Source organism: Saimiri boliviensis, chromosome 7 (assembly GCF_048565385.1).
Source record: "Saimiri boliviensis isolate mSaiBol1 chromosome 7, mSaiBol1.pri, whole genome shotgun sequence".
NCBI classification, from domain to species: Eukaryota; Metazoa; Chordata; class Mammalia; order Primates; family Cebidae; genus Saimiri; species Saimiri boliviensis.
Genome location: NC_133455.1, coordinates 23,045,521 through 23,072,921, shown reverse-complemented (window position 1 = coordinate 23,072,921; position 27,401 = coordinate 23,045,521). Strand labels below are relative to the sequence as shown.

The 27,401-nt window shown below is 39.7% G+C and overlaps 1 protein-coding gene across 4 annotated transcripts in view; it reads left to right on the top strand.

The window, feature by feature from the left end:
* The window catches only part of IFT81 (intraflagellar transport 81), a 118,116-nt gene that overhangs the window by 35,184 nt on the left and 55,531 nt on the right, over positions 1–27,401 (top strand). For 3 of the 4 annotated variants that reach the window (XM_039472409.2, XM_003932259.2, XM_074402257.1), the window contains one exon: positions 6,243–6,389. In XM_039472409.2, coding sequence (XP_039328343.1) covers positions 6,243–6,389 — 147 coding nt within the window. Of the gene's footprint in view, positions 1–6,242; positions 6,390–14,868; positions 14,969–27,401 lie in introns of all 4 variants that reach the window. The other variant, XR_012518341.1, reaches the window with a different exon arrangement.

Genomic DNA, 27,401 nt, shown 5'->3' with positions numbered 1-27,401 from the left:
ACATGAAGGTTAAAGAAAGAAAGTCAAGTGCCAACAGTTTGATTTTAATGTGTCTCAGTGTATGTCTCTTTCAGTTCATCTTTCTTGGAGTTTGTTCTGATTTTTAGGTGTTTTATTTCATCAAATTGATGAAGTTTTCAAGACATTGTTTCTTCACATATTCCATCTTTCACTTTGTCTTTTTCTTTGGGACTCCCACAATGAATGTATTGGTCTACTTAATGGTGTCCCACATGTCCCTTAGGCGCTGTTCAATTTTCTTCAATATTTTCCTCTATTTCTCAGAGTTGATAATTTCCATTGTCTTGTTTTCAAGTTCACAGATTCTTTTTTCTGCCTCCCCAAATCTGCTTTTAAATCCCTCTGGTGAATTTTTTTTTTTTTTTTTTTGAGACAGAGTCTTGCTCTGTAGCCCAGGCTGGAGTACAGTGGTGTGATCAGCCTCCCAGGTCCCAGTTCAAACAATTCTTCTGCCTCATGTAGCTGGGATTACAGGCACGCACCACCATGTCCAGCTAATTTTTGTATTTTTAGTAGAGAGGGTTTCACCATGTTAGCCAGGCTGGTCTTAAACTGCTGATCTTGTGATCCGCCTACCTCAGCCTCCCAAAGTGCTGGAATTACAGGTGTGGGCCACTGTGCCAGGCCCCTCTAGTGAATTTTTAATTTCAATATTGTACTTTTTAGTTCCAGAATTTCTTTTTGCTTTCTTTTTAGGTTTTCTCTGTATTGATATTTCCATTTTGTTAATACATTGTTTTTTGTTTTGTTTTGTTTTGCTTTGTTTTGTTGAGACAGAGTCTCACTCTTGTCACTCAGGCTGGAGTGCAGTGGTGTCATCTCGATCTTGGCTCACTGCAACCTCTGCCTCCCAGGATCAAGTGATTCTCCTGCCTCAGCCTCCTGAGTAGCTGGGACTACAGGCGTGTGTCACCATGCCCAGCTAATTTTATGTATTTTTAGTAGAGACGGGGTTTCACCGTGTTAGCCAGGATGGTCTCGATCTCCTGACCTCATGATCTGCCCACTTTATCCTCCCAAAGTGCTGAGATTACAGGCGTGAGCCACCGCACCCAGCCTACATTGTTTTCTTGATAGTCTCATCTGCTGTGAGTTCTTTGAGCATCTTTAAGACAGTAGTTTTAAAATCTTTATCACTTGATCTGCCATCAGAGAATTTCTATTGATTCATTTTTTTCCTTTTTTTTAGATTTTGTTTATTTATTTTTGAGACAGATTCTCATTCCATTGCCGAAGCTGGAGTGCAGTGGCATGATCTCAGCTCACTTTAACCTCCGCCTCCTGGGTTCATGTAATTCTCTTGCCTCAGCCTCCTAAGTAGCTGGGATTACAGGTGTACACCATCACACCCAGCTGATTTTTGTATTTTTGGCAGAGACAGGTTTCACCATCTTTGCCAGACTGATCTCAGAACTCCTGACCTGGAGTAATCCCCCTGCCTCGGCCTCCCAAAGTACTGGGATTACAGGCATGAGCCACCATGTCTGGCATGTTTTAAAATTTTTTTTAAAAAAATTATATTCTAAAAAATAGAAACAGGGTCTCGTTATGCTGCTCAGGCTGGTCTCAAACTCCCGGCCTCAAGGGATCCTTCTGCCTTGGCCTCCCAAAGTGTTGGGATTATAGGTGTGAGTCACTGTGCCTGGCCTCATATTTTTCCTTTAGATGTATCCTATTTTATTGTTTTTTTTTTTTTTTTTTTTTTGTATGCTTTGTGATTCTTTTGGTTGAAAAGTAGATATTTGAATCTAATAATGTAGTAACTCTGAAAATTAGATTCTCTCTTTTCCCAGGGTTTACTGTTTTTTACTGTTTTTATTTGGTGTAGACTGTCCCAAAGAATAGGCTAAAATGTAAAGTTAAGATAGGCTGGGCTCAGTGGCTTATGCCTATAATCTCAACACTTTGGGAGGCCAAGACAAGTGGACTGTTTGAACTCAGGAGTTTGATACTAACCTGGGCAACAGCAAGTCCCTGTCACTATTGAAAATACAGAAAGGTAGCTGGGTGTCATGGTATGTGCCTGTGGTCTCATCTAATCTGGAGGCTGAGGTGGGTAGATTGCTTGAGCTCAGGAGGCGGAGGTTTCAGTGAGCCCAGATTGCACCATTGCATTCCAGCCTAAGTGACAGAACCAAACCCTGTCTCAAATTTAAAAAAAAAATTTTTTTTAATTATCTCAGGTCTTTTCTGAGCCAGTGCCCTTCCCTGGGCATGTGTGGTCACTTTCTAGATTTCCCCATATATGCAGTTGTTTTTTAATGTCTTAGTCTTAAATGTCTGGCTTCCAAAAGGGGAAAATGAGAAGAATCAAAGGGAGAAAAAAAAAGGATCTAGACCTATAAATCCTCTAGAAGTCACTTCAGTCAGAGCGGGAGGGACTTGCAACAATCGTGCAAGATGCAACAGTGGCCTCCCTCTCTTTGTCTGCACTTCTGTGATCAGAAGCAGCACTCAGTGCATAGATCCCCAGTACTGGAGGAGTAGGTCCTTTCTGTTCACCCTTGCTCCAGCAAGCTGTGTTCAAGCTGCACCAGGGAATCTCACCTCTTCAAACGATTTTGAAACTCTTTTTGTAAAATTTATGTGTAAATATTGTATTGGTCAGGGTTCTCCTAATCAACCTGTTCCTGGATTTTGGGGTGCAGGGAAGTACTCAGTGGACTCCAGACTCTTGGTCTCTCTCTCTCCCAAGAATGGGAGAAAGGACCACAGCGGGTGTGCTTGTAAAGTAAATACTGGACCCAAAAAGTTTTTGTAGAAAAGTGATTTATTTAGGCAGAGAGAGAAAAAGGAGAAGGAGAGAGAAAGAAGCAGCTAGCTCTCACACTGAGTGAGAGAAAGACAAGCCGCTCTCACACTGAGTGAGAAGGGTTCCCAGAGGGAGAAAACCAGAGAAGGAAAGCTCCTCTCACACTGAGTGAGAGAATCCAGAAAGATGGAATCCAGGAGAGGAAAGCAGCTTCCGCACCAAGTGGAAGGGAATTGAGAGAGAGAGATGGAGTTTAGGAGGGGAAGACAAGCTTCCACAAGCTTTCCAGAAGAAATACAGCTTCCACAAAGGGAGAGTGGAAGGTGACCCAAGTATGGAATCCAGAGGGATGTGGAAGAAGGATACTTTTAACCTAGGAGGAATTTCCACCTTCTCCAAGCCCCCTGGCCAATGAAAAGAGTTCCTTTAAACTTCCACTGGAGCAATTGACCTTTGGTTCTTCCCGCGCACATGAAAATTTGAACAGAAACTATTAAGTCTCCTGGATGGAGAGGCATGGGAGGGGGGCATGGCACTGGGAAGTTCTTGCCCTTAAAACTATGCCCCTTTGTGGACCCAGAAAGAGAACATATTCCCTCAAACCATATATCCTATTGGTTAGTCAGAACCAATGAAGGATGTTTCACTCTATAGAGCTATTCTAGCTTGAAAAATGAGGGAGTCATTGGTTCTGACTAACCAATAGGATATATGTATATATAAAAGAGACTTTATTATGGATAATTGGCTCACACAATTACAAGGCAAAGTCCCATGATAGGCCATCTGCAAGCTGGAGAAAGAGAAAAGCCAGTAGTGGCTCAGTCCAAGGCCAAAAGCCTCAAAACTAGGGAAGACAACATTGCAGCCTTCAGTCTGCAGCCGAAAGGCCAAGAGCCCCAGGAGGCTGTTGGTGTCCCAGAGTCCAAAGGCTGAAAAACCTGGAATCTGATGTCCAAGGACAGGAGGAGAGGAAACATCTAACATAGGAAGAAAAAAAGAGAGCCAGTAGACTCAGTGAGCAAAGCTATCCCACCTTCCTCGCCCTGCCTTGTTCTAGCAGCACTGGCAGCTGATTGAATGGTGCCTACCACATTGAGAGTGGGTCTTTGTGTCCCAGTCCACTGATTCAAATGTTAGTATCCTCTGGCAACACCCTTACAGACACACCCAGAAAAAATTATTTACCAGCCGCCTAGGCATCCCTCAATCCAGTCAAGTTGATACCTAATATTAACCATCACACATATTTTTGCTTTTATCAATGAGGGCTTTTCTTTCCTTATGTCTTCTGACTGATTTTGTCTATGAAAGCTATTGATTCGTTTTCTGTAGTTTTTCCATTGATTCTTTTGATCTTTTGGGGCACATAATTATATAACATGCAAATTCCAATTTTTCCTTTCCAATTTTTATGCTTCTAATTGCTTTCTTATGCCTGTTAGCAAGTACTTTCAACACTGTAATTAAATTGTAGTAAAGGTAGTGGGCATTTTCTTCTTGTTCCTGACTTTAGAGGGCAATACCCTCATATTTTTCTATTAAATAAGATCCTGGTTTGGAGATGAAGTTTATTTTATCATGTTACTTATTTTATTATTGCCATGTACTATCAATTCTTTTTTTTTTTTTTTTTTTTTGAGACAGAGTGTCGCTCTTGTTACCCAGGCTGGAGTACAATGGCACAATCTCGGCTCACCGCAACCTCTGCCTCCTGGGTTCAGGCAATTCTCCTGCCTCAGCCTCCTAAGTAGCTAGGATTACAGGCACACACCACCATGCCCAGTTAATTTTTGTGTTTTTAGTAGAGACGGGGTTTCACCGTGTTGACCAGGATGGTCTCGATCTCTTGACCTCGTGATCCACCCGCCTCGGCCTCCCAAAGTGCTGGGATTACAGGCATGAGCCACCGCGCCCGGCTATACTATCAATTCTTATACAGTCTTGTACTCTACCATTCCTTCTTCACCACTTTGGGGTTTTTTTTCTTTTGAGATGGAGTCTCTCTCACTCAGGCTAGAATGCAGTGGCACAGTCTTGGCTCACTGCAGCCTCCACCTCCCAGGTTTAAGCAGTTCTCCTGCTTCTGCCTCCCAAGTAGCTGGGACTACAGGCACACCCTACCATGTTTGGCTAATTTTTGTATTTTTAATAGAAACTGGGTTTTACCATGTTGGCCAAGCTGATCTTGAACTCCTGACCTCAGGTGATCCGCCTACCTCAGCCTCCCAGAGTGCTATGATTACAAGCATGAGCCACCACGCCTGACCCACTTTTTTTTCTTTTTTTCTTTTTTTCTTTCTTTTTCTTTTCTTTTTTTTTTTTTTTTTTTTTGAGACAGGGTCTCTGTCATCCAGGCTAGATTGCAGTGGCATGGTCATGGCTCACTGCAGCCTCAACCTCCCAGGCTCAAGTGATCCTGCCACCTCACCCTGTCAAGTAGCTGGGACTACACGTGTGCGTCACCACATCCAGCTATTTTATTTTATTTTTTATAGAGTCAGGGTCTCACTATGTTGCCTAGGCTGGTCTTGAACTCCTGGGCTCAAGTGATCCTCCCACCTTGGCCTCTCAAAGTGCTGGGATTACAGACCTGAGCCACTGCACCCAGCCTCCTTCATTTTTTAAGCTAGAATAGTTCTATAGAGTGAAACATTCCTTCATCATCACCTGTCTTTTCATTTTTTTTTAAACAAGAAGAAAAATAGAATTTTCTAAGGGTTTGTGCTAGACATTCCACTCTCCTGTCAAATTTGCTTGAAAAATTATTGGTGTCATTTCACTTAAGACAGTTTGGCTAATATTTTTCTTAAACTAGTACAGATATGGTTCATTTAAGGAAATCTCCCAAGAGTTACTAGAATATAAAATGCTGCTAAGAGTAGCCATTTGCATTTTGTAAACATTTGCCTAATTCTGGTGAGTCAGATGTTTGATTTTGAACCTGCATTTTATTTATTAGAATGCTCCAAATATAATAAATGTTTTAACATTTCACTATAAATGTGCAGATATTGAATTTCATAAGATGACCTGTGTTATAGTTTTGAGAATAAAGCATTTTTTTTTTCTTCCAATGAAGGGAAACCTACCATGTAAAAATACAGTAGACTTGGTGTTACCTTCTATTGACTTACCTGGGATGTATTTTCATTAGCCTTTGAGTATTATTTGAAAAGACTTTTAATATTTTTCTCATTAGCACATTTTTATTTATCTGCTGATATGTCTTATATTTTCAGAGCTTTGTCTTCCAAAATGTTTGTAGGTTGGTACTTAATATACATTGTATGTTCATATTAAATATTATAATTAGTAATGATGAGTAGTAGGGCAGGGGGTATTGATTAGGAGAGGCCAGGCTAACATTGAAAATATAACTTGGTAAAATCTAAAAAATAGATAATTTCACAAGATAATTGAAAGTTGATTTTATATCTTAATACATTCATATTTAATGCTCAATTAGGCATCTATCATTTCCCGTAAAAAAGAAGCCAAAGCTGAAGAACTTCAGGAGGCCAAGGAGAAGTTAGCCAGCCTAGAGAGAGAAGCATCAGTAAAGAGAAATCAGACTCGTGAATTCGATGGTACTGAAGTTTTAAAGGGAGATGAGGTAAGCTGAGCCATCTCATGGGACAAGGGGAGGAGTATTGTTTTTTATGTGAAACTATTAGTGTGTTTGACTTTCTTAGTTTGAATGTTAATATTGGGCAGTTAATCTTATTTTATAAAAGTTATTTAAAACCAAATAGTCTTTTTGCAATAATACTGAGGTACTCTTTTTTTTGTTTGTTTGTTTTGAGATGGAGTTTCACTCTTGTTGCCCAGGCTGGAGTGCAATGGCGTCATCTTGGCTCACTGCAACCTCTGCCTTCCGGGTTCAAGTTATTCTCCTGTCTCAGCCTCCTGAGTAGCTGGGATTACAGGTGCCAGCCACCACACCCAGCTAATTTTTGTATTTTTATTAGAGACAGGGTTTTACCATGTTGACCAGGCTGGTCTCAAACACCTGACCTTGAGTGATCCACCCACCTCAGCCCCCCAAAGTGCTGAGATTACATGTGTGAGCCACTGCACCTGGCCATACTGAGATGTGAGCCATTGCACCTGGCCATTTTGATGTAAAGTTGCAGATATGTTAGTGATTTTACGAGATACTATGTTCCAAATTTTCTCTTTTTAGTTAAGTGAATTTATATTGGATTTAAGTATTATAAATATTAAATTATAAAAGTGAAAAACAGTATGAGCAAACAGATAATATAAAAATTTATATTTGTTGATAAATGCATTTCCATAAAGGGCTAAGAAAATATCACAAAGTTATTTTGTCAGTAATACATACTTGTCTGGTGAGGCCAACCTTATCATTAGAGGCTTACAAGTTTAAAAAAATATAATTGTGATGGCTGAATAGGAACAGCTCTGGAGTGCGGTTCCCAGCAAGAACAATGCAGGTGATCCCCAGGCAAGCAGGGTCTGGAGTGGAACTCCAGCAGGCCTATAGCAGAGGGACCTGATGGTTAGAAGGAAAACTAAAAAATGGAAAGAAATAACTTCAGCATCAACAAAAAGGACATCTACTCAGAGACCCCATCTGAAAGTCACTAACTACAAAGACCATAGGTAGATAAATCCACAAAGATGGGAAGAAACCAGTGTAAAAAGATGAAAACACCGAAAACCAGAATGCCTCTCCTATTCCAAGGGATCACAACTCCCCACCAGGAAGGGAACAAAGCTGGATAGAGAATGAGTCTGATGAATTTACAGAAACAGGCTTCAGAAGGTGGGTAATAACAAACTTCTCTGAGCTAAAAGAACATATTCTAACCCAATGCAGAGAAACTAAGAACCTTGAAAAAAGGTTTGACTAAATGCTAATAAAAATAAACAGCTTAGAGAAGATTATAAATGACTTGATGGAGCTGAAAAACACAACACAAGAACTTCGCAAAGCATATACAAGTTTCAGTAGCTGAATCAACCAAGCAGAAGAAAGGATATCAGAGATTGAAGATCAACTCAATGAAATAAAACAAGTAGGCAAGATTAGAGAAAAAAGAGTGAAAAGAAATGAACAAACCTCCAAGAAATATGGGATTGTGTGAAAAGACCTGATCTACATTTGATAGGTGTACCTGAATGTGATGGAGAGAATGAATCCAAGCTGGAAAACACTCTTCAGAATATTATCTAGGAGAACTTCCCCAACCTAGCAAGGCAGGCCAATATTAAAGTCCAGAAAATACAGAGAACACCACAAAGATATTTCTCAAGAAGAGCAACCCCAAGGCACATAATCGTCAGATTCACCAGGGTTGAAATGAAGGAAAAAAATGCTAAGGGCAGCCAGAGAGAAAGGTCCTGTTACCCGCAAAGGGAAGCCCATCAGACTCACAGCAGATCTCTCGGCAGAAACCCTGCAAGCCAGAAGACAGTGGGGGCCAATATTCAACATCCTTAAAGAAAAGAACTTTCAGCCTAGAATTTCATATTCAGCCAAACTTAAGCTTCATAAGCAAAGGAGAAATAAAATCCTTTATGAGCTCAATTCCTGAAAGATTTTGTCACCACCAGGCCTGCCTTACAAGAGCTCCTGAAAGAAGCACTAAACAGAAAGGAACAACCAGTACCAGCCACTCCAAAAACATACCAAATGGTAAAGAGCATCAACACAATGAAGAAACTGTGTTAACTAATGGAAAAAACAACTAGCTAGCATCAAAATGGCAGGATCAAATTCACATATAACAATATTAATCTTAAATGTAAATGGGCTAAATGCCCCAATCAAAAGACACAGACTGGCAAATTGGATAAAAAGTCAAAACCCGTAAGTGTGCTGTATTCAGGAACCCCATCTCACATGCAAGGACACAGATAGGCTGAAAATAAAGGGATGGGGGAAGATTTACCAAGCAAATGGAGAGCCGAAAAAAGCAGGAGTTGCAATCCTAATCTCTGATAAAATAGACTTTAAACCAACAAATATCAAAAGAGACAAAGAAGAGCAGTATATAATGGTAAAAGGATCAATGCAACAAGAAGAGCTAAGGATCCTAAATATATACGCACCCAATACAGGAGCACCGAGATACATAAAGCAAGTTCTTAACAACCTACAAAGAGGCTTAGACTCCCACACAGTAATAGTAGGAGATTTTATTACTCCGCTGTCAATATTAGACAGATCAACAAGCCAGAAAATTAACAAGGATATCCAGGACTTGAACTCAGATCTGGACCAAGCAAACCTAATAGACATTTACAGAACTCTCCACCCAAATCCACAGAGCATACATTCTTTGCAGCACTACATCACACCTACTCTAAAATTGACCACATAATTAGAAGTAAATCACTCCTCAGCAAATGCAAAAGCATGGAAATAACAAACAGTCTCTCAGACCACAGTGCAATCAAATTAGAATTCAGGATTAAAAAACTAACTCAGAAGAGCACAACTTCATGGAAACTGAACAACTGGCTCTTGGATGTTGACTGGATAAACAATGAAATGAAGGCAGAAATAAAGATGTTCTTCAAAACCAACGAGAATGAAGACACAAAATGCCAGAGTCTCTGGGACACATTTAAAGCAGTGTCTAGAGGAAAATTTATAACAATAAATGCCCACATAAGAAGCAAGGAAAGATCTAAAATCAATACCCTATCATAAAAATTGAAAGAGCTAGAGGCGCAAGATCAAAAAAACTCAAAAGCTAGCAGAAGACAAGAAATAACTAAGATCAGAGCAGAACTGAAGGAGATAGAGACACAAAAAAAACTTCAAAAAAATCAATAAATCCAGGAGCTGGTTTTTTGAAAAGATCAACAAAATAGACTGTTAGCCGGATTAATAAAAAAAGAAAAGAGAGAAGAATCAAATAGATGCAATAAAAAAAAATAAAGAGGATATCGCTATTGATTCCACAGAAATACAAACTACCATCAGAGATTGCTACAAACAACTCTATGCACATAAACCAGTAAACCTGGAAGAAATGGATAAATTCCTGGACACTTGCATTCTCCCAAGCCTAAACCAGGAAGAATTTGAAACCCTGAATAGACCAATAACAAGAGCTGAAGTTGAGGGAGCAATGAATGGCCTGCCAACCAAAAAAAGCCCAGGTCCAGATGGGTTCACAGCTGGATTCTACCAGACATACAAAAAAGGAGCTAGTACCACTCCTTCTGAAACTATTCCACACAATCCAAAAAGAGGGAATGCTTCCCAAATCATTTTATGAGACAAGCATCATCCTGATACCAAAACCCAGCAGAGACTCAACAAAAAAAGAAAACTTCAGGCCAATATCCATGATGAACATAGATGCAAAAATCTTCAATAAAATACTGGCAAACTGATTGCAACAGCACATCAAAAAGCTTATCCATCACGATCAAGTAAGCTGCATCCCAGGGATGCAAGGCTGGTTCAACATATGCAAGTCTGTAAACGTAATCCACCACATAAACAGAACCAAAGACAAAAACCACATGATTATCTCAATAGATGCAGAGAAGGCCTTCGACAAAATTCAGCAACCCTTTATGCTAAAAACTCTCAATAAACTAGGTATCGACGGAACGTATCTCAAAATAATAAAAGCTATTTACAACAAACCCACAGCCAATATCATACTGAATGGGCAAAAACTGGAAGCATTCCCTTTGAAATCTGGCACTAGACAAGGATGCCCTTTCTCACCACTCCTATTCAATATAGTATTGGAAGTTCTAGCCAGAGCAATCAGGCAAGAAAAAGAAATAAAGGGTACTTAATTTGGAAAGGAGGAAGTCAAATTGTCTCTATTTGCAGATGACATGATTATATATTTAGAAGACCCCATCGTCTCAGCTCAAAATCTCCTGAAACTGATAAGCAACTTGAGCAAAGTCTCAGGACACAAAATCAATGTGCAGAAATCACAAGCATTCCTATACACCAATAAAAGACTTAAAGAGAGCCAAATCAAGAACCAACTGCCATTCACAATTGCCACAAAGAGAATAAAATACCTAGGAATACAACTAACAAAGGATGCAAAGGACCTCTTCAAGGAGAACTAGAAACCACTGCTCAAGGAAATAAGAGAGAACACAAACAGATGGAAAAACATTCCATGCTCATGGTCAGGAAGAATCAATATTGTGAAAATGGCCATTCTGCCCAAGGTAATTTATAGATTCCATGCTATCCCCATCAAGCTACCTATGACCCTCTTCAAAGAACTGGAAAAAACCACCTTAAACTTCATATGGAACCAAAAGAAAGACTGTATAGCCAAGACAATCCCAAGCGAAAAGAACAAAGCTGGAGGCATCACGCTACCTGATTTCAAACTATACTACGAGGCTACAGTAATGAAAACAGCATGGTACTGGTACCAAAACAGAGATATAAACCTATGGAACAAAACAGGCCTTGGAAGCAATACCACACATCTACAACCATCTGATCTTTGACAAGCCTGACAAAAACAAGCAATGGGGAAAGGATTCCCTTTTTAATAAATAGTGTTGGGAAAACTGACTAGCCATGTGCAGAAAGCAGAAACTGGACCCCTTCCTGACACCTTACACTAAAATTAACTCCAGATGAATTAAAGACTTAAACATAAGATCCAACACCATCAAAACCCTAGAATAAAACCTAGGCAAAACCATTCAGGACATAGAGTTAGGTAAGGACTTCGTGATTAAAACACCAAAAGCATTGGCAACAAAAGCCAAAATAGACAAATGGAATCTAATTAAACTCCAGAGCTTCTATACAGCAAAAGAAATAATCACTAAAGTGAACCAGCAACCAACAGAATGGGAAAAAATTTTTGCAGTCTACCCATCTGACAAAGGGCTAATACCTAATCTAGGAAGAACTAAAACAGATTTACAAGAAAAAAAAAAAAAAAAAACCCATTCAAAAGTGGGTGCAGGACATGAACAGACACTTTTCAAAAGAAGATATATATGGGGCCAACAAACATATGAAAAAATGCTCATCATCACTGGTCATTAGAGAAATGCAAATCAAAACCACATTGAGATACCATCTCACGCCAGATATAATGGCAATTATTAAAAAATCTGGAGACAACAGATGCTGGAGAGGATGTGGAGAAATGGGAACACTTTTACACTGTTGGTGGGAGTGTAAATAAGTTCAACCATTGTGGAAGACAGTGTGGGGATTCCTAAAGGACCTAGAAATAGAAATTCCATTTGACCCAGCAATCCTATACTGGGTATATATCCAAAGGATTATAAATCGTTCTATTATAAAGACACATGCACATGTATGTTCATTGTGGCACTGTTTACAATAGCAAAGACCTGGAAGCAACCCAAATGCCCATCGATGATAGACTGGGCAAGGAAAATGTGGCACATATACACCAATGGAATACGACACAGCCATAGAAAACAGTGAGTTTATGTCCTTTGTAGGGACGTGGATGAATCTGGAAACCATCATTCTCAGCAAACTGACACAAGAACAGAAAATCAAACACTGCATGTTCTCACTCATAGGCGGGTGTTGAACGATGAGAACACATGGACACAGGGAGGGGAGCATCACACACTGGGGTCTGTTGGTGGGGCATAGGGGAGGGACAGCAGAGAGTAGGGAAGTTGGGGAGGCATAACATGAGGAGAAATGCCAGATATAGGTGATGGGGGATGGAGGCAGCAAACCACATTGCCATGTATGTACCTATGCAACAATTCTGCATGGTCTGCCTGCGTACCCCAGAACCTGAAGTGCAATAAAATATATAGATTTAAAAAAATACAATTGTGTCTCACATTGCTATGTGCTTTAAATTTTAAAGAATGCTTTAACAGCCTTTATTTCATTTATCCTTCTGTCAGACTCATAAGATTAGTAGGACAAATAATATTTTTTATAGATGACTGAACTTAAGTGCAAAAAATATATTTTCCGTCCTTTTTTAATAAAATTAGCTCAAGAAAGAATGAATGAATGCAGTCAAATATTTTATTTTAGCTTGGTGCTTTTTTAGGAAAATAAAGTGATAGGTCATATTTTAATTCCTAAACATTGCCCATATTTTACTAATTTTTACAGGCTTTAAAATTTGTATTAGCTGCTAGATCTCAGCAAAAGCTTCTATGAAAAGCTACTCTTGTCCAAACCTCATTTTTGGCTTTGAAAAGTTATTGAATCCATACTGGTACAAATTGGCAGTGAACCTTCACTGTGCCAAACAAACGAATTGCTCCCATAGTACCACTTTTCTCTGTAGTGGTTCTGCTTGTACCCTCCCAATGTGCCTTTTAGCTTGTTGGGGAAATAGTAGATTCAGGAAGTCAACATGTGATTGAAAAATTTCCTTGCTTTTAACATCCACTTCAAATTGTTTTTAAGACATGGGAGTGTTTTAAATGATATTTGGAAGTCAACAGTGTGTGCTTTATGACATCCTTGCTGTCTGGGAGGAAAAAAAAAGATTAATTATGCAGCAATTTCACGTTACAAGAGACCATGCCACCTCCTAGCATTTTTATCTTAAGAAGATGCTGCCCAAATGACAGGAAATACTAATTGTTCTGGCCATATTTGGCATGAATAGTACTTATAATTCAGTGTTAGATGTTCCCTCTATGCAAATACGAGGGAAAAAACCTAGTGCCAAGTTATTAGCCTTTATTTTTGAGAAATCATGGTGAATAGAAGGAGGATCTAATGACAAGGGAGAAAAAAGCATTCTTTTTTTTTAAGAGGAAAAAGATATAATTTGGAAATGATAACAACTTAATTTTGAACAATGTCTGGTCAGAAACAGAACAAATCAAGTAAGGTATTTGTCAGTTACCTAAAAGAACAGAAGATATTGGGGAACATTAAGCATAATTTTATAAAGAACAAATCTCGGTAGATCAATTTTATTTTCTACTTTGTTGAAGTGATAGGCCATATGGACAAAAGAGAAGTTTATTATATTTAAAATTATATAATACAGCTGGAGGTATAATTCACTGAGGTGCCTGATTTGGTATCACATGGTTCACTGAGGTTTCTGGTTTGATATCACATAGTAATCTCCAGAAAATCATATCCTCTGCCCCCCATCTGTTAACACAGTTGGTGAGAAGGTATTGAGAATTAGAGACATGGTGTTTGGAAAGAACACTATGCCAGCAATTACATACAAAAGGAGGAAAGGGGGACTCACATTTATTGAGCACTTTTTGTTTTTTGAGATGAGTCTCGCTTTGTCACCCAGTCTGGATTGCAATGGCACGATCTTGGCTCACTACAACCTCCACCTCCCGGGTTCAAGCAATTTTCCTGTCTCAGCCTCCTGAGTAGCTGGGATTACAGGCGCCCACCACTATGCCTGGCTAATTTTTTTTTTTTTTTTTTTTTTTTTTTTTTTTTTGAGAGGGAGTTTCGCTTCTTGTTACCCGGGCTGGAGTGCAATGGCGCAATCTTGGCTCACCGCAACCTCCGCTCCCTGGGTTCAGGCAATTCTCCTGCTTCAGCCTCCTGAGTAGCTGGGATTACAGGCACGTGCCACCATGCCCAGCTAATTTTTTGTATTTTTAGTAGAGACGGGGTTTCACCATGCTGACCAGGATGGTCTCAATCTCTCGACCTCGTGATCCACCCGCCTCGGCCTCCCAAAGTTCTGGGATTACAGGCTTGAGCCACCGCGCCCGGCTGCCTGGCTAATTTTTATATTTTTAGTAGCGACAAGGTTTTACCTTGCTAGGCTGGTCTAGAATGCCTGACCTCAGGTGATCAGCACACCTTGGCCTCCCAAAGTGCTGGGATTACAGGCGTGAGCCACCACGCCCGGCCTATTGAGCACTTTTTATACAAAGCTCTGTGCCAGGTACTTTGCAAACAGCTACATTTTTACTTCTTGCAAAAGGTGTTGTCATTTTCCTTTTACAGTTGAGTGATGCTCAAGGAGATTGCAGATTCACACAGCTAGTAAGTGGCCGAACTAGGAGCCAGGACCTCTCCAAGGTCTGTTGACCTTGAACAAATTACTTGACTTCCCTGAGGCTTCTCTATCTGTAAAATGGGGCTGATTGTTCTTTATTATCTCTAGGAAAGGGACACGAAATAATAGATGCTAAAGCTTCTGAGAAAATCAAAGGCTCAGTCAACATTTAACACCTGACATGTGAAGCTGATGATTCCCATGAGTGGTATGTTACTATGCATGTGAGAGGCAGCATGGTGGAGTGATTAAGAGTGGCTCTAGAGGCCAGGCATGGTGGCTCACGCCTGTAATCCTAGCAGTTTGGGAGGCTGAGGTGGGTGGATCACCTAAGGTGGGGAGTTAGACACCAGCCTGACCAACATGGAGAAACCCTGTCTCTACTAAAAATACAAAATTAGCCAGGCATGGTGGTGCATGCCTGTAATCCCAGCCACTCAGGGGGCTGAGGCAGGAGAATTGCTTGAACCCAGGAGGTGGAGGTTACAGTGAGCCGAGATCACACCATTGTATTCCAGCCTGGGCAACAAGAGCTCAAAAAAGAAAAAAGAAAAAAAAAAAAAAAAGTGGCTCTAGAACTGGATTGTTTGAATACAAATCCTGGTTTTGCCACTTACCAGCTGGCCGACCTTGGACAAGTTCCTTACCCTCTTTATACTCAGCTGTAAAATGTGAATGTTTGTAGTATATACCTCCTAGAATTATTTTGAGGATTAATTGAACATGCTTAGAACAGCACTAGGCACATAGTAAATGCTCAGTGTGTTAGTTCTTAATAATTTGCCTATTTTTGTGATTCACTTGAATGAAGAATTTGAAAGCTAGAAATGTAGTTTACAGCTTAAAAGTTGAAACTAGTATTTCCCAGACTGGGAGCAATTTAGTAGCAATAAATATGAAATAGTTTCTGTTTAGGAATAAGTAATTTACACAAATTTAAGATGGAATAAGATAGCACTAATGAGAGTAATTTTAGCTGCCACTCACTGAGCAGTTACTATATGTGCAGTCTTGAGCACTTAAAAAATATAGCTTTAATGATGGTTATACAACAGCAATGTGAATGTACTTAGAGCCACAGAACTGTATACTTAGTGGTAAGAGTGGTAAATTTTGTTATCTCACAGTATACACTAATTCGTCCTCTCAGTAAGCCTCTGAAGTAAGTATTACCTCTATTTTATAACTTAGGAAACAGAGAAATTGAAATAATTTGTCCAAAGTCACACAGTTAGCATGTAAGAGAATATAGCCATCCTAAATGGCAATATTTGATTTCCATCAAATATGAATTCTAAAATTTACCCATTCTAGTAGTGCCATCTCCAATGCACTATTAGAATGGGTAAATTTTAAGATGCATATTTGACTCTAAAGAGGACTGCACTGTGAACAATCATTAATTGGAAGTGTTAGTTTGCTAGAAATTATGTGACGCCATTTGTTTGGATGTAAAACTTTATCCTTGATTGTCTATATGTTGTTGTTTGATTGTTCTTATCTTGGAAAAATTTAGGAACATAATGTGTTAAGCATAAATGTAGCAAGTTCTAGACATATGCAGTGATTTATATTTGTTTGTCATTTTCTTTTTAGAGGTCCATTAGTAGTTTTTAGTTTGTTGGTGAAGCATGCATTTTGATGCTTCCTACTGCCATTAAAGTTAATATTCCAGATACTACATATTGTCTAAGAGTTTTAGCTCTTCTGATTGCAGATGCTACAGGCACTTTTTCTTTACTAGGCCTTTTTATTAGTATTTCATTGGTTTTCCTTATTAGTAAAAGATGAAGTGTCTAAAAGTGCTTCCCTCTATTGTCCTTTATCATTTTAACATTTTATTTTTATAAAGTAAGGCAGTACAAAGGAATAAGCACAGGCGTGTATTTATCTCTTATTCTGCCAGAGTTCTGACATAAGTAGGAATTGTTTGAACAGTTGAAATTATCTTCTCAGTGATAAAGGTACATTTTCCTGCCCATCCAGTCAATCTTGATTTCTTTCTCTTCATACCAATATTTCAAAGATGATAGAAACTACGTTCTATTAAACTAACACCCTGCTAACATAACTGAAAATGAATACTAATGAATGTTTCGCTGTTTTTATATCTCAAAGGTTTTTATATTGGATTTTAAGTACATCTTTTTTTTGTTGTTTTGTTTTCTTTTTCTTTTGTTTTTTCTCTTGGATTTTAAGTACATCTTAATATAAATCTGGTTGAATTGATAATCAAAATATTTTGATTGCTGTCATCTCTTAGGAAATGTACACATAAAAATGCCAGGGAGATATGCCCTTTATCCTGATTTGTTTATTGTTATTATTAATACTATAATATTCATTTTTTAAATTATCCAGTTACAATGTGCCAGACACCATACTAGGTTTCTTTTTTTTTTTTTTTTTTTGAGACGGAGTTTTGCTCTTGTTACTCAGGCTGGAGTGCAATGGCGCGATCTCGGCTCACCGCAACCTCCGCCTCCTGGGTTCAGGCAATTCTCCTGCCTCAGCCTCCTGAGTAGCTGGGATTACAGGCACACGCCACTATGCCCGGCTAATCTTTTGTATTTTTAGTAGAGACGGGGTTTCACCATGTTGACCATGGTTGGTCTCGATCTCTCGACCTCGTGATCCACCCGCCTCGGCCTCCCAAAGTGCTGGGATTACAGGCTTGAGCCACCGCGCCCGGCCATACTAGGTTTCTTATATGCATTATATCATTTATTTCACTGTACAACTCTATAAGTACAATTTTTTTATTTAGTGTTTGTTGTTCTTGTTGTTTTTCCTAGAGACAGGATCTCAATCTGTCACCCAGGCTGGAATGCAGTGGTGTAATCATGGCTCACTACAGCCCGAAACCCCTAGGCTCAAGTGATCCTCCCACCTCAGCCTCCTGAGAAGTTGGGACTATAGACATGAGCCACCATGCTCAGCTAATTTTCTTTCTTTCGTGTTTGTGTTTTTGTTTTTGTTTTTGTTTTGAGACAGAGTCTTGCTCTGTCGCCAGGCTGGAGTGCAGTGGCGCAATCTCGGCTCACTAAAACTTCCGCCTCCTGGGTTCACGCAATTCTTCCGCCTCAGCCTCCCGAGTAGCTGGGACCACAGGAGCGTGCCACCACGCCCAGATGATTTTTGTATTTTTAGTAGAGACAGGGTTTCATCATGTTGGCCAGAATGGTCTCAATCTCTTGACCTCGTGATCTACCCACCTTGGCCTCCCAAAGTGCTGGGATTACAGGTGTGAGCCACTGCACCCAGCCTCTTTTTTTTTTTTTAAATAGAGATGTGGTCTCACTATGTTGCCCAGGCTGCTCTTGAACTCCTGGCCTCAAACAATACTCCCACTTCAGCCTCCTGAAATGTTAGAATTACAGACAAGAGCCTGTGCCTGGCTGTAATTACTATTACCAGTTTTTACAGGTAAAGGATCTGAGATGCACAGAGGGTTTCATTTTATTTTGTTTTATTTTTTTATGGCCTATGGCACCCGGTCACATAGAGTGTTTAAGCTGACTTGCCTGACATCCCATTGCTAGTAAGTACATAGTAGAACCAGGATTTGGATTTAGCAGTCTGGCTTTAGAGCCATCAATAATTTGCGCATGACAGAAAGCTAGAAGAAATAGTCAACCTGAAACAGATGATGCAATTATAATTCAGAATCATCTTGGTAGATAGAGGCACTGTGCTTAAACAAAATGCCATTGATGGGATTATAATAAATATAATATGATAGAATTCAGGTTTTGTCTGCCAATTCATTACATCATCTATTACTAATGCAGCTTTAAAAATTATTATACTATAGCAGCATAAATTATTATACTACATAACATAGCAGCATAAATTATTATACTACATAAAAATGCATAAACTGTTTTACTATGTTAATAAAAAATAGTATCCTATTTATGGTCAAATTATGCCTGCAGTATTATTTTATATTTTTGGCTTCATGGTTTTTTTTTTTTTTTTTTTTGAGACGGAGTTTTTGCTCTTGTTACCCAGGCTGGAGTGCAATGGCGTGATCTCGGCTCACCGCATCCTCCGCCTCCTGGGTTCAGGCAATTCTCCTGCCTCAGCCTCCTGAATAGCTGGGATTACAGGCACGTGCCACCATGCCCAGCTAATTTTTTGTATTTTTAGTAGAGACGGGGTTTCACCTTGTTGACCAGGATGGTCTCAATCTCTTGACCTCGTGATCCGCCCGCCTCGGCCTCCCAAAGTGCTGGGATTACAAGCTTGAGCCACCACGCCCGGCCTGGCTTCATGTTTTAAAAGACAGTCATGCCAGAGTCCCACATGAGGGTGACTAAGAGGTGACTAAAATGAATGAAAAGTCTGGAAACTTTCATATATATAATTGATTATGTATTAACTGAAACAAAAGACTAGAGAAAGACACAGTGGGAATTGATTATGTATTAACTGAGGAACGAAGGACTGAAGAAAGACATAATAAATAAAGGATTATGGAAAAGATGGTGTTCAGAAAAGAAACTAACATGCAAGCCTGAGACAGCTGTCCCTAGAAAGGTCTGCTTGCCAAGTTGGCCCTTGGCTGGCATCTTGGGGAACTTGGTTCTTTGATGGATTCCTGCCATTCGCAGTAAGAATGGCTCACCTTGCCTAAAGCATATGAAAAATGTGGTTTATGTTGAGCTCCTACTTTCTTTCTTTCTTTCTGGAATTTTGGTACAGACTAGGCAGAATGTGCCTAAATGATCAGTAAAAACCCAGATGATCCTAGTAAAAACCCTGGGAATTAAGTCTGTAATGACCCTCCCTGATCATTTCATGCGTGTTGTTACAACTCATTGCTGGAGCAATTAATTGTGCCCTCTGTGACTGCATTGGGAGACAACTTTTAGAAGCTTGCACCTGGTTTCCTCCAAATTCCACTCCATGTGCCTTTTACCTCTGCTAATGTTGCTTGGGTATTCAGTGTAATAAGCCATAGCCAAGAGTATGACTGTGTGCTGTGAGTCCTCCCAATGAATCACTGAATCTGGACGTGGTCTTGGGGACCCTGACACAGATGGATTAGTGTTATATTTGTTTGTTTATGAGAAAGCCAAATTAGGACCAAAGAATGATGAATAGAAAGAAATATTTGATTGACTTTAGGGAAAAATGTCTGCCAGTTGAGCTTTCTTCAGTAATGGAGCAGGACACTTTGGTAAAGTACAATATTTCACCATTTAAAATATTCTCACAGGCTGTATCAGGGACTTTTTTTTGAGACAGAGTTTTTCTCTGTCACTTAGGCTGGAATACACTGGCATGATAGCTCACTGCAACCTCCACCTCCCAGGTTCAAGCAATTCTCATACCTCAGCCTCCCAAGTAGCTGGATTACAGGCACCCACCACCACGCCCGGCTAATTTTTGTATTTTTGTATTTTTTTTTTTTTTTTTTTTTTTTTTTTTTTTTGAGACGGAGTTTCGCTCTTGTTACCCAGGCTGGAGTGCAATGGCGCGATCTCGGCTCACCACAACCTCCACCTCCTGGGCTCAAGCAATTCTCCTGCCTCAGCCTCCTAAGTAGCTGGTATTACAAGCATGCGCCACCACGCCCAGCTAGTTTTTTTTTGTATTTTTAGTAGAGACAGGGTTTCACCTTGTTGACCAGGATGGTCTCGATCTCTTGACCTCGTGATCCACCCGCCTCGGCCTCCCAAAGTGCTGGGATTACAGGCTTGAGCCACCGCGCCCGGCAGTTTTTGTATTTTTAATAGAGAGGGGATTTCGCCATGTTAGCCAGGCTGGTCTTGATCTCCTGACATCAAGCGATCTGCCTGCCTCAGCCTCCCCAAGTGCTGGGATCACAGGTGTCAGCCACCTCACCTGGCCCAGATAAGGAACATTTTTGAAGTAATGTTTGCATTAAGTAGAAGAACGCTGGATCAATATTTTGGGCTTTTTAATCTTAAAAAATCTGATTATGCCAGGCACAGTGGTTCATGCCTTTAATCTCAGCACTTTGGGAGACCAAGGCAGGGGGATTGCTTGATCCCAGAAGTTCAAGACCAGCCTGGGCAATGTGGTGAAACCCAGTCTCTGCTAAAAATACAGAAACTTAGCTGGGTGTGGTGGTATGCACCTGTAGTCCCAGCTACTCAGCAGGCTAAGGTGGGATAATCACCTGAGCCCAGGAAGTTGAGGCTGCAGTAAGCCGTGATCATACCACTGCACCCCAGCCTGGGTGACAGAGTAAAACACTGTCTCAAAACAACAACAACAACAACAAAAACCAATTATACAAGTAATACCTGGATACCTTCTCATAGTATAAAAACTAGGAAATACACATGAAGCAAAAGTCCCCCTTGACTGTGTCCTACCCCGAGTCTAGTCCTTCACTCTCTTTTCCAGAGATAAATCACTATTACCTGCTTTATATATCCTTCATTCTTTTCTCTGGAGATAGAGGTAGATATAGATAATATTGTTTTGTGAGTTTTTAAAAATATGAGTGTATTATACGGTGTATATTGTATAATTTGCTAACATCTTGGATTTTTTTGTGTCGGTAAATGAAGAGTCTCTTCTGTAGGGGTTAAGAGCATCAGCTCTGGAGCCAGAACACCTGTGTGGAGATCCCTGCTCTGCCATCTGTTAGCTGCTCAACTTTGCCATGTTACCTACCTCTTCTGCACCTCAGTTCCCTTCTGTATAAAGTGGGGATAATAATAGTACTCGCCTCATAGGGTGATCAAGAGCGCTGAGTTAATATAAGTAGGTAGTACACAGCAGTATCTGGCTTATAGGAAATAATAAATATTACCTATAGTTATAATAATTATTATCATGTACTTCTTTTCATTTAACTACTACATTGTATTCTGCAGAATGGATATACATATTTTTTTTTCTTTTTGAGACAGAGTCTAACTCTGTGGCCCAGACTGGAGTGCAGTGGCAGGATCTCGGCTCACTGCAACCTCTGCCTCCCGGGTTCTCCCGCGATTCTCCCACCTCAGCCTCCCCAGTAGCTGGTACTACAAGTGTGCACCACCATGCCCAGCTAATTTTTTTGTATTTTTAATAGAGACAGGGTTTCTCTATGCTGGCCAGGCTGATCTTAAATTCCTGACCTCAGGTGATCTGCCCACTTTAACCTCCCAAAGTGCTAGGATTACAGGCAGGAGCCACCATGCCCGGCCCTCATAGAATGGATATATTAAATTTATTCCAACCAAGAGTGTACCAGAGTACCTGTTTTCTCTGTTACTTAAAATTCTTCACTAGCACTTATCCTCTCAGTTTTTAAAATTTCATCATTCTGACAGTATGTTTTAATATTCATTTTTTTGATTACTAGTGAGACTGAGCATCTATCCAGATATATGCTTGGTCATTTATATTTCCTTTCTATGTCATTTACCTTACTTCTTCTTTTTTTAATTTAATAAAGATAAAGTTTTACCATGTTGCCCAGGCTGATCTCAAACTCCTGGGCTCAATCTCCTACCTCAGCCTCCCAAAGTGCTGGGATTACAGACGTGAGCCACCGTGGCTGACCAGCCTCTTTATTTTCTTTTTTCATTTTTTTCTAATCCATTGGATGCTTGTTTTTCTTATCAATTTGCCATATTTTTACATGTATTTTAGATATTAACATGGGCAGTGTTTTCTTCTAGTTCATCGCTTACCTCTTAACTTTGTATATCGTCTTTTGTCACATGGGACTCCTTTTTTTGTTTAAACAGATTTATTGAGATATAATTAAACTATGCATGTGATTGAAGTGTATGCTTTGATAATACAGCCATGAAACTCTCACCACCATCAAGATAGTGAATGTGAGGCCAGATGGAGTGGCTCACACCTGTAATCCCAGCACTTTGGGAGGCCAGTGCAGGCGAATCACTTGAGCTCAGGAGTTTGAGACCAGACTGGGCAACACAGAGAAACCCCACCTCTACCAAAAATACAAAAAATTAAGCAGGCGTGTTGGTGCACACCAGTGGTCCTAGCTATTTGGGAGGCTGACGTGGGAGGATTGCTTGAACCTGGGAGGTGCAGATTGCAGTGAGCCAAGATTGTACCATTGGCACTCCAGCCTGGGTGACAGAGTGAGAACCCATCTCAAAAAAAAAAAAAAAAAAAAAAGATAGTGAACACGTCTATAAACCCTGAAAGTTTTCTCATGCCCTTTTGTCATCCTTTTCTGCCATCCTTCCTGCCTCCCACCAAATCAACTACTGATCTGTATTTTCTAGAGTAGTACACAAATGGAATCACACAATGTATTTTATTTTTTGTCTGGCTTCTTTCACTCAGCATAATTATTTTGTTATGTATATCAATGGTTCCTTCTTTTTTATTGCAGATAAATATTCTATCATATATATATATATATATATATATATCAGTTTGTTTATCCATTTGCCTGCTAATGAACATTTGGGCTACTTCCAGTTTTTGTCTATTACAAATAAAGTTCCTGTAAACATCTGTACAGGTGTTTGCATGAACATATATATTTTGTTTTCTCTTGGGTATTTAGTAGTGGAATGGCTATCATATGCTAGGATATATTTAACTTTTTGTTTGTAGTAAAACGTACCCGGTGGCTCACACCTGTGATCCCAGCACTTTGGGAGGCTGAGGTGAGTGGATCACTTGAGGTCAGAAGTTCAAGACCAGCCTGGCCAACATAGTGAAACCTCATCTCTACTAAAAAAATACAAAAATTAGCCAGGCATTGGTAGTGCACACCTGTAGTCCTAGCTACTTGGGAGGCTGAGGCAGGAGAATCACTTGAACCCAGGGATGCTGAGGTTGGAGTGAGCTGAGATTGCGCCACTGCACTCCAGCCTGGGTGAAAGAGCGAGACCCTGTCTCAAAAAAAAAAAGGTACATATTGTAAAATATATTATTTAAGCCATTTATAAGTGTACAATTTAGTGGCAGTAAGCACACCCACAGTATTTTGTAGTGTTCACCACTATTTCCGAAACTCAAAAAGAAACTCTGCCCAATTAAGTGATAACTTCCCATTTTCTCTTTTCCCCAGCCCCTGGTAACCTTTATTCTACTTTCCATCTGTATGAATTTGAACGTCCTAGATAACTCATGTAAAGTGGTATCACTCAGTATTTATCCTTTTGTGGCTGGGAGGTGGAGGTTGCAGTGAGCTGAGACTCGGTCTCAAAAAAAAAAAATTATCCTTTATGTCAGCTTATTTCACTTAGCATAATGTATACAGGGTTTATCCTTGTTGTAAACTATGTATCAGAATTCATCTCTTTTTATGGCTGAATCATATTCCACTGTATGTATATGTTCCTTTTGTTGATTCATTCATCTGTTGGCGGACGCTCGGGTTATTTCCACTTTAGGGCTATTGTCAGTAATGCTGCTATGAACATTGATATGCAAGTTCTGTTTGAGTCCCTGTTTTCAGTTATTTGGATACCTAAGAGAAGAATTGTTGGGTCATATGGTAATTTCTGTGTTCAGCTTTTTGAAGAACTGCCATACCTTTTTCTACAGTGGCTGTATCATTTTACATTTTAACCAGCAATGCACAGGGTTTCAATTTCTCCACATTTTTGTCAGCATTTATTTTCCTTTTTATTACAGCCAGCCTAGTGGATGTAAAGTGGTATCCTTGTAGTTTTGATTTGATTTCCCTAATGACTAATGATGTTGAGCATCTTTTCATGTGCTTATTGACTATTTGTATATCTCATTTGGAGAAATGTCTTTTCAAGTTTTTTGCCTATTTTTAAGTTGGGTGTTTTTTGTTTTTTTTTTCCTTTCTTTTGTTTGTTTGAGATAGAGTCTTGCTGTATTGTCCAGGCTGGAGTGCTGCAGTGGTGTTATCTTGGCTCACTGCAACCTCTGCCTTTTGAGTTCAAGCAATTCTCATGCCTCAGCCCCCTGAATAGCTAGGATTATAGGCGCCTGCCACCACACCCAGCTAATTTTCTTTTTGTATTTTTAGTAGAGACAGGGTTTCTCAGTGTTGGCCAGTCTGGTCTTGAACTCCTGACCTCAAATGATCTGCCCACCTCGGCCTCCCAAACTGTTGGGATCACAGGTGTTAAGCCATTGCGCCCAGCCTAAGTTTTTTTTGTTCTTGTTGAGTAATTTCCATGTTTCTTTTAATTGTTCATATTTTTTATTCTATTAAGGATGCATCTTGGCCAGGTGTGGTGGCTCACGCCTGTAATCCCAGCACTTACGGAGGCCGAGGCAGGCGGATCACGAGGTCAGGAGTTCAAGACCAACCTGGCCTGGCCAACATAGTGAAACCCCATCTTTACTAAAAATACAAAAACAAATTAGCCGGGTATGGTGGTAGGCGCTTGTAGTCCCAGTTACTCAGGAGGCTGAGGCAGGAGAATTACTTGAACCCAGGAGGCAGAAGTTGTGGTGAGATGAGATCATGCCACTGCTCTCCAGCCTGGGCAACAAGAGTGAAACTCCATCTTTAAAAAAATAAAAAATAAAAATAGATTTTAAAATGATAGATCTTTTGCATTCTATTAATGATAAGTTTTGGTATAATCTTCCAGCTTCATTTACTTTCTTAGCTATTGTCTTGCCATTATTAATCATTGTATTTCAATGAATAAATTTCTAATTTCCAAATGTAGCTTTAATAGTTTCTGAATATACTATGTTCTTACTTTTTAAAAAAATAATAATTAAATGTATTTTAACATATTCTAATGTAGTTCTGTTGGCTTTAATAATGGAAACAGTTTTAACGACTGTTATCTTTGAGTTTAAAATTCCTTCATGTTGTTGATTCTCCTGAAATGTTTGTTGATTTGGGGTTGTGTGTACATTTTTTTTCTATTCATTTTAAGGAATTTTGAGTAGGAGGGACATTCTGTAGTGTGTGTTCAGTCTACCATCAAGCTCAAAGTTCTATCAGTGGTTTCTACACATTGTGAGAGGAGTACGGAGTCTGAAGAAGTGTCTTACTGGACAATTGAGAACTGTCATAGGTCCCTCTCTTAATTCACCCACATCAGTTCTGCTTTATCTGAATTATAAATTGGGGTTCCAAGTAATAATTTCAAAATTGTTTGAAAATAACATTCCACCATTTAAAAAAAGACCTGAAAGTCACTGAACTGAGCAATCAATCTAGAGTCCTAAGCACTAAAAACCCATAATTTCTGTATATTTATTGAGTCACTGCCCAAAAACGTGTGAGTGAATGTGAATCTGTGTGTATGATTTTTCTGCATTTTATCACCTAAAAAGAGAAACCAAATTTTAATTTTTAAGTTAATTTGCTATTAGATTCTAGTTAGAATCTTCATGTGGTTGTTTCATAGGATTTTTTTATGTGTTAATTATTACTATTATTCCAAGTTATGATAGCTTCAAATATTGGGACAGGATTTTAACATTAAGTGACCTTATTGTTGCATATTTTGGAATGTTTTCAAAGTTTTTACATAGAAATGTCTTACTTCAGCGTGAGAGGAGATAGAAAAATATAACATTATAGCATAATATAATAGTTAATAGTCATAATTGCGAATCCAGGTTGTCAGTAAAAGATAGTTGCAATCAGTATATTTTTTTGTTTGGTTTGGTTTAGAAACAGGGTCTTGCTCTGTCATCCAGGCAGGAATGCAGTGGAATGATCAGATCTCACTGTAGCCTCAAACTCATTAGCTCAAGTGATTCTCCCATCTGTTCTCCTAAGTAGCTAGGACTATAGCACCTGCCACCACGGCCTGCTAATTTTTAAATTTTTTTGTAGAAATGAGATCTTGAGGGTGGACATGGTGGCTCAACCTGTAATTCCAGCACTTTGGGAGGCCAAGGCAGTGAAACATTTGAGGCCAGGAGTTTGAGACCAGCCTGGCCAAAATGGTGAAACCCCATCTCTACTAAAAATACCAAATGCTGGTCAGGGATGGTGACACTCACCTATAATTCCAGCTACTTGGGAGGCTGAGACAGGAGAATCTCTTGAACCTGGGAGGTGAAGGTTGTAGTAAGCCAAGATCATGGCATTGCAGTCCAGCCTAGGCAACAGAGCAAGTGACACCCTCTCTCAAAACAATAACAACAAAAATAAATGGGATCTTGTTATGTTACCCAGGCTGGTCTTGAACTTCTGGCCTCAAGCAACCCTCCTGCCTTGGCCTCCTAAAGTTCTCTCTCTCTCTTTTTGAGACAGTCTTACTCTGTTGCCCAGGCTGGAATGCAGTGGTGCAATCTCGGCTCACTGCAACTTCCACCTCCCAGGTTTAAACAATTCTCCTGCCTCAGCCTCCCAAGTAGCTGGGACTAAAGGCACACACCACCAAGCCCAGCTAAGTTTTGTATTTTTGGTAGAGATGGGGTTTTGCCATGTTGGCCAGGCTGGCCTCGATCTCCTGACCTCAGGTGATCTACCCGCCTCAGCCTTCCATAGTGCTGGGATTACAGGCATGGGGTACAGCGCCCAGCCAGCAGGGAATAGCTCTTATTTACCATCATTTACTTAGTACCAGGTACTTGGTAAAGTACAGAAGATGAATGGAAGTTTGTTATCTAATGTAGTTCTATTTTTTTCCATCAGAAAAGTGGTAATATTAAAAATGTCCTGGCACTTCTTAGTAGGCCTCAGTTAATAAGAAGAATTAATTATATGCAGCTCTTCATCCTAACCA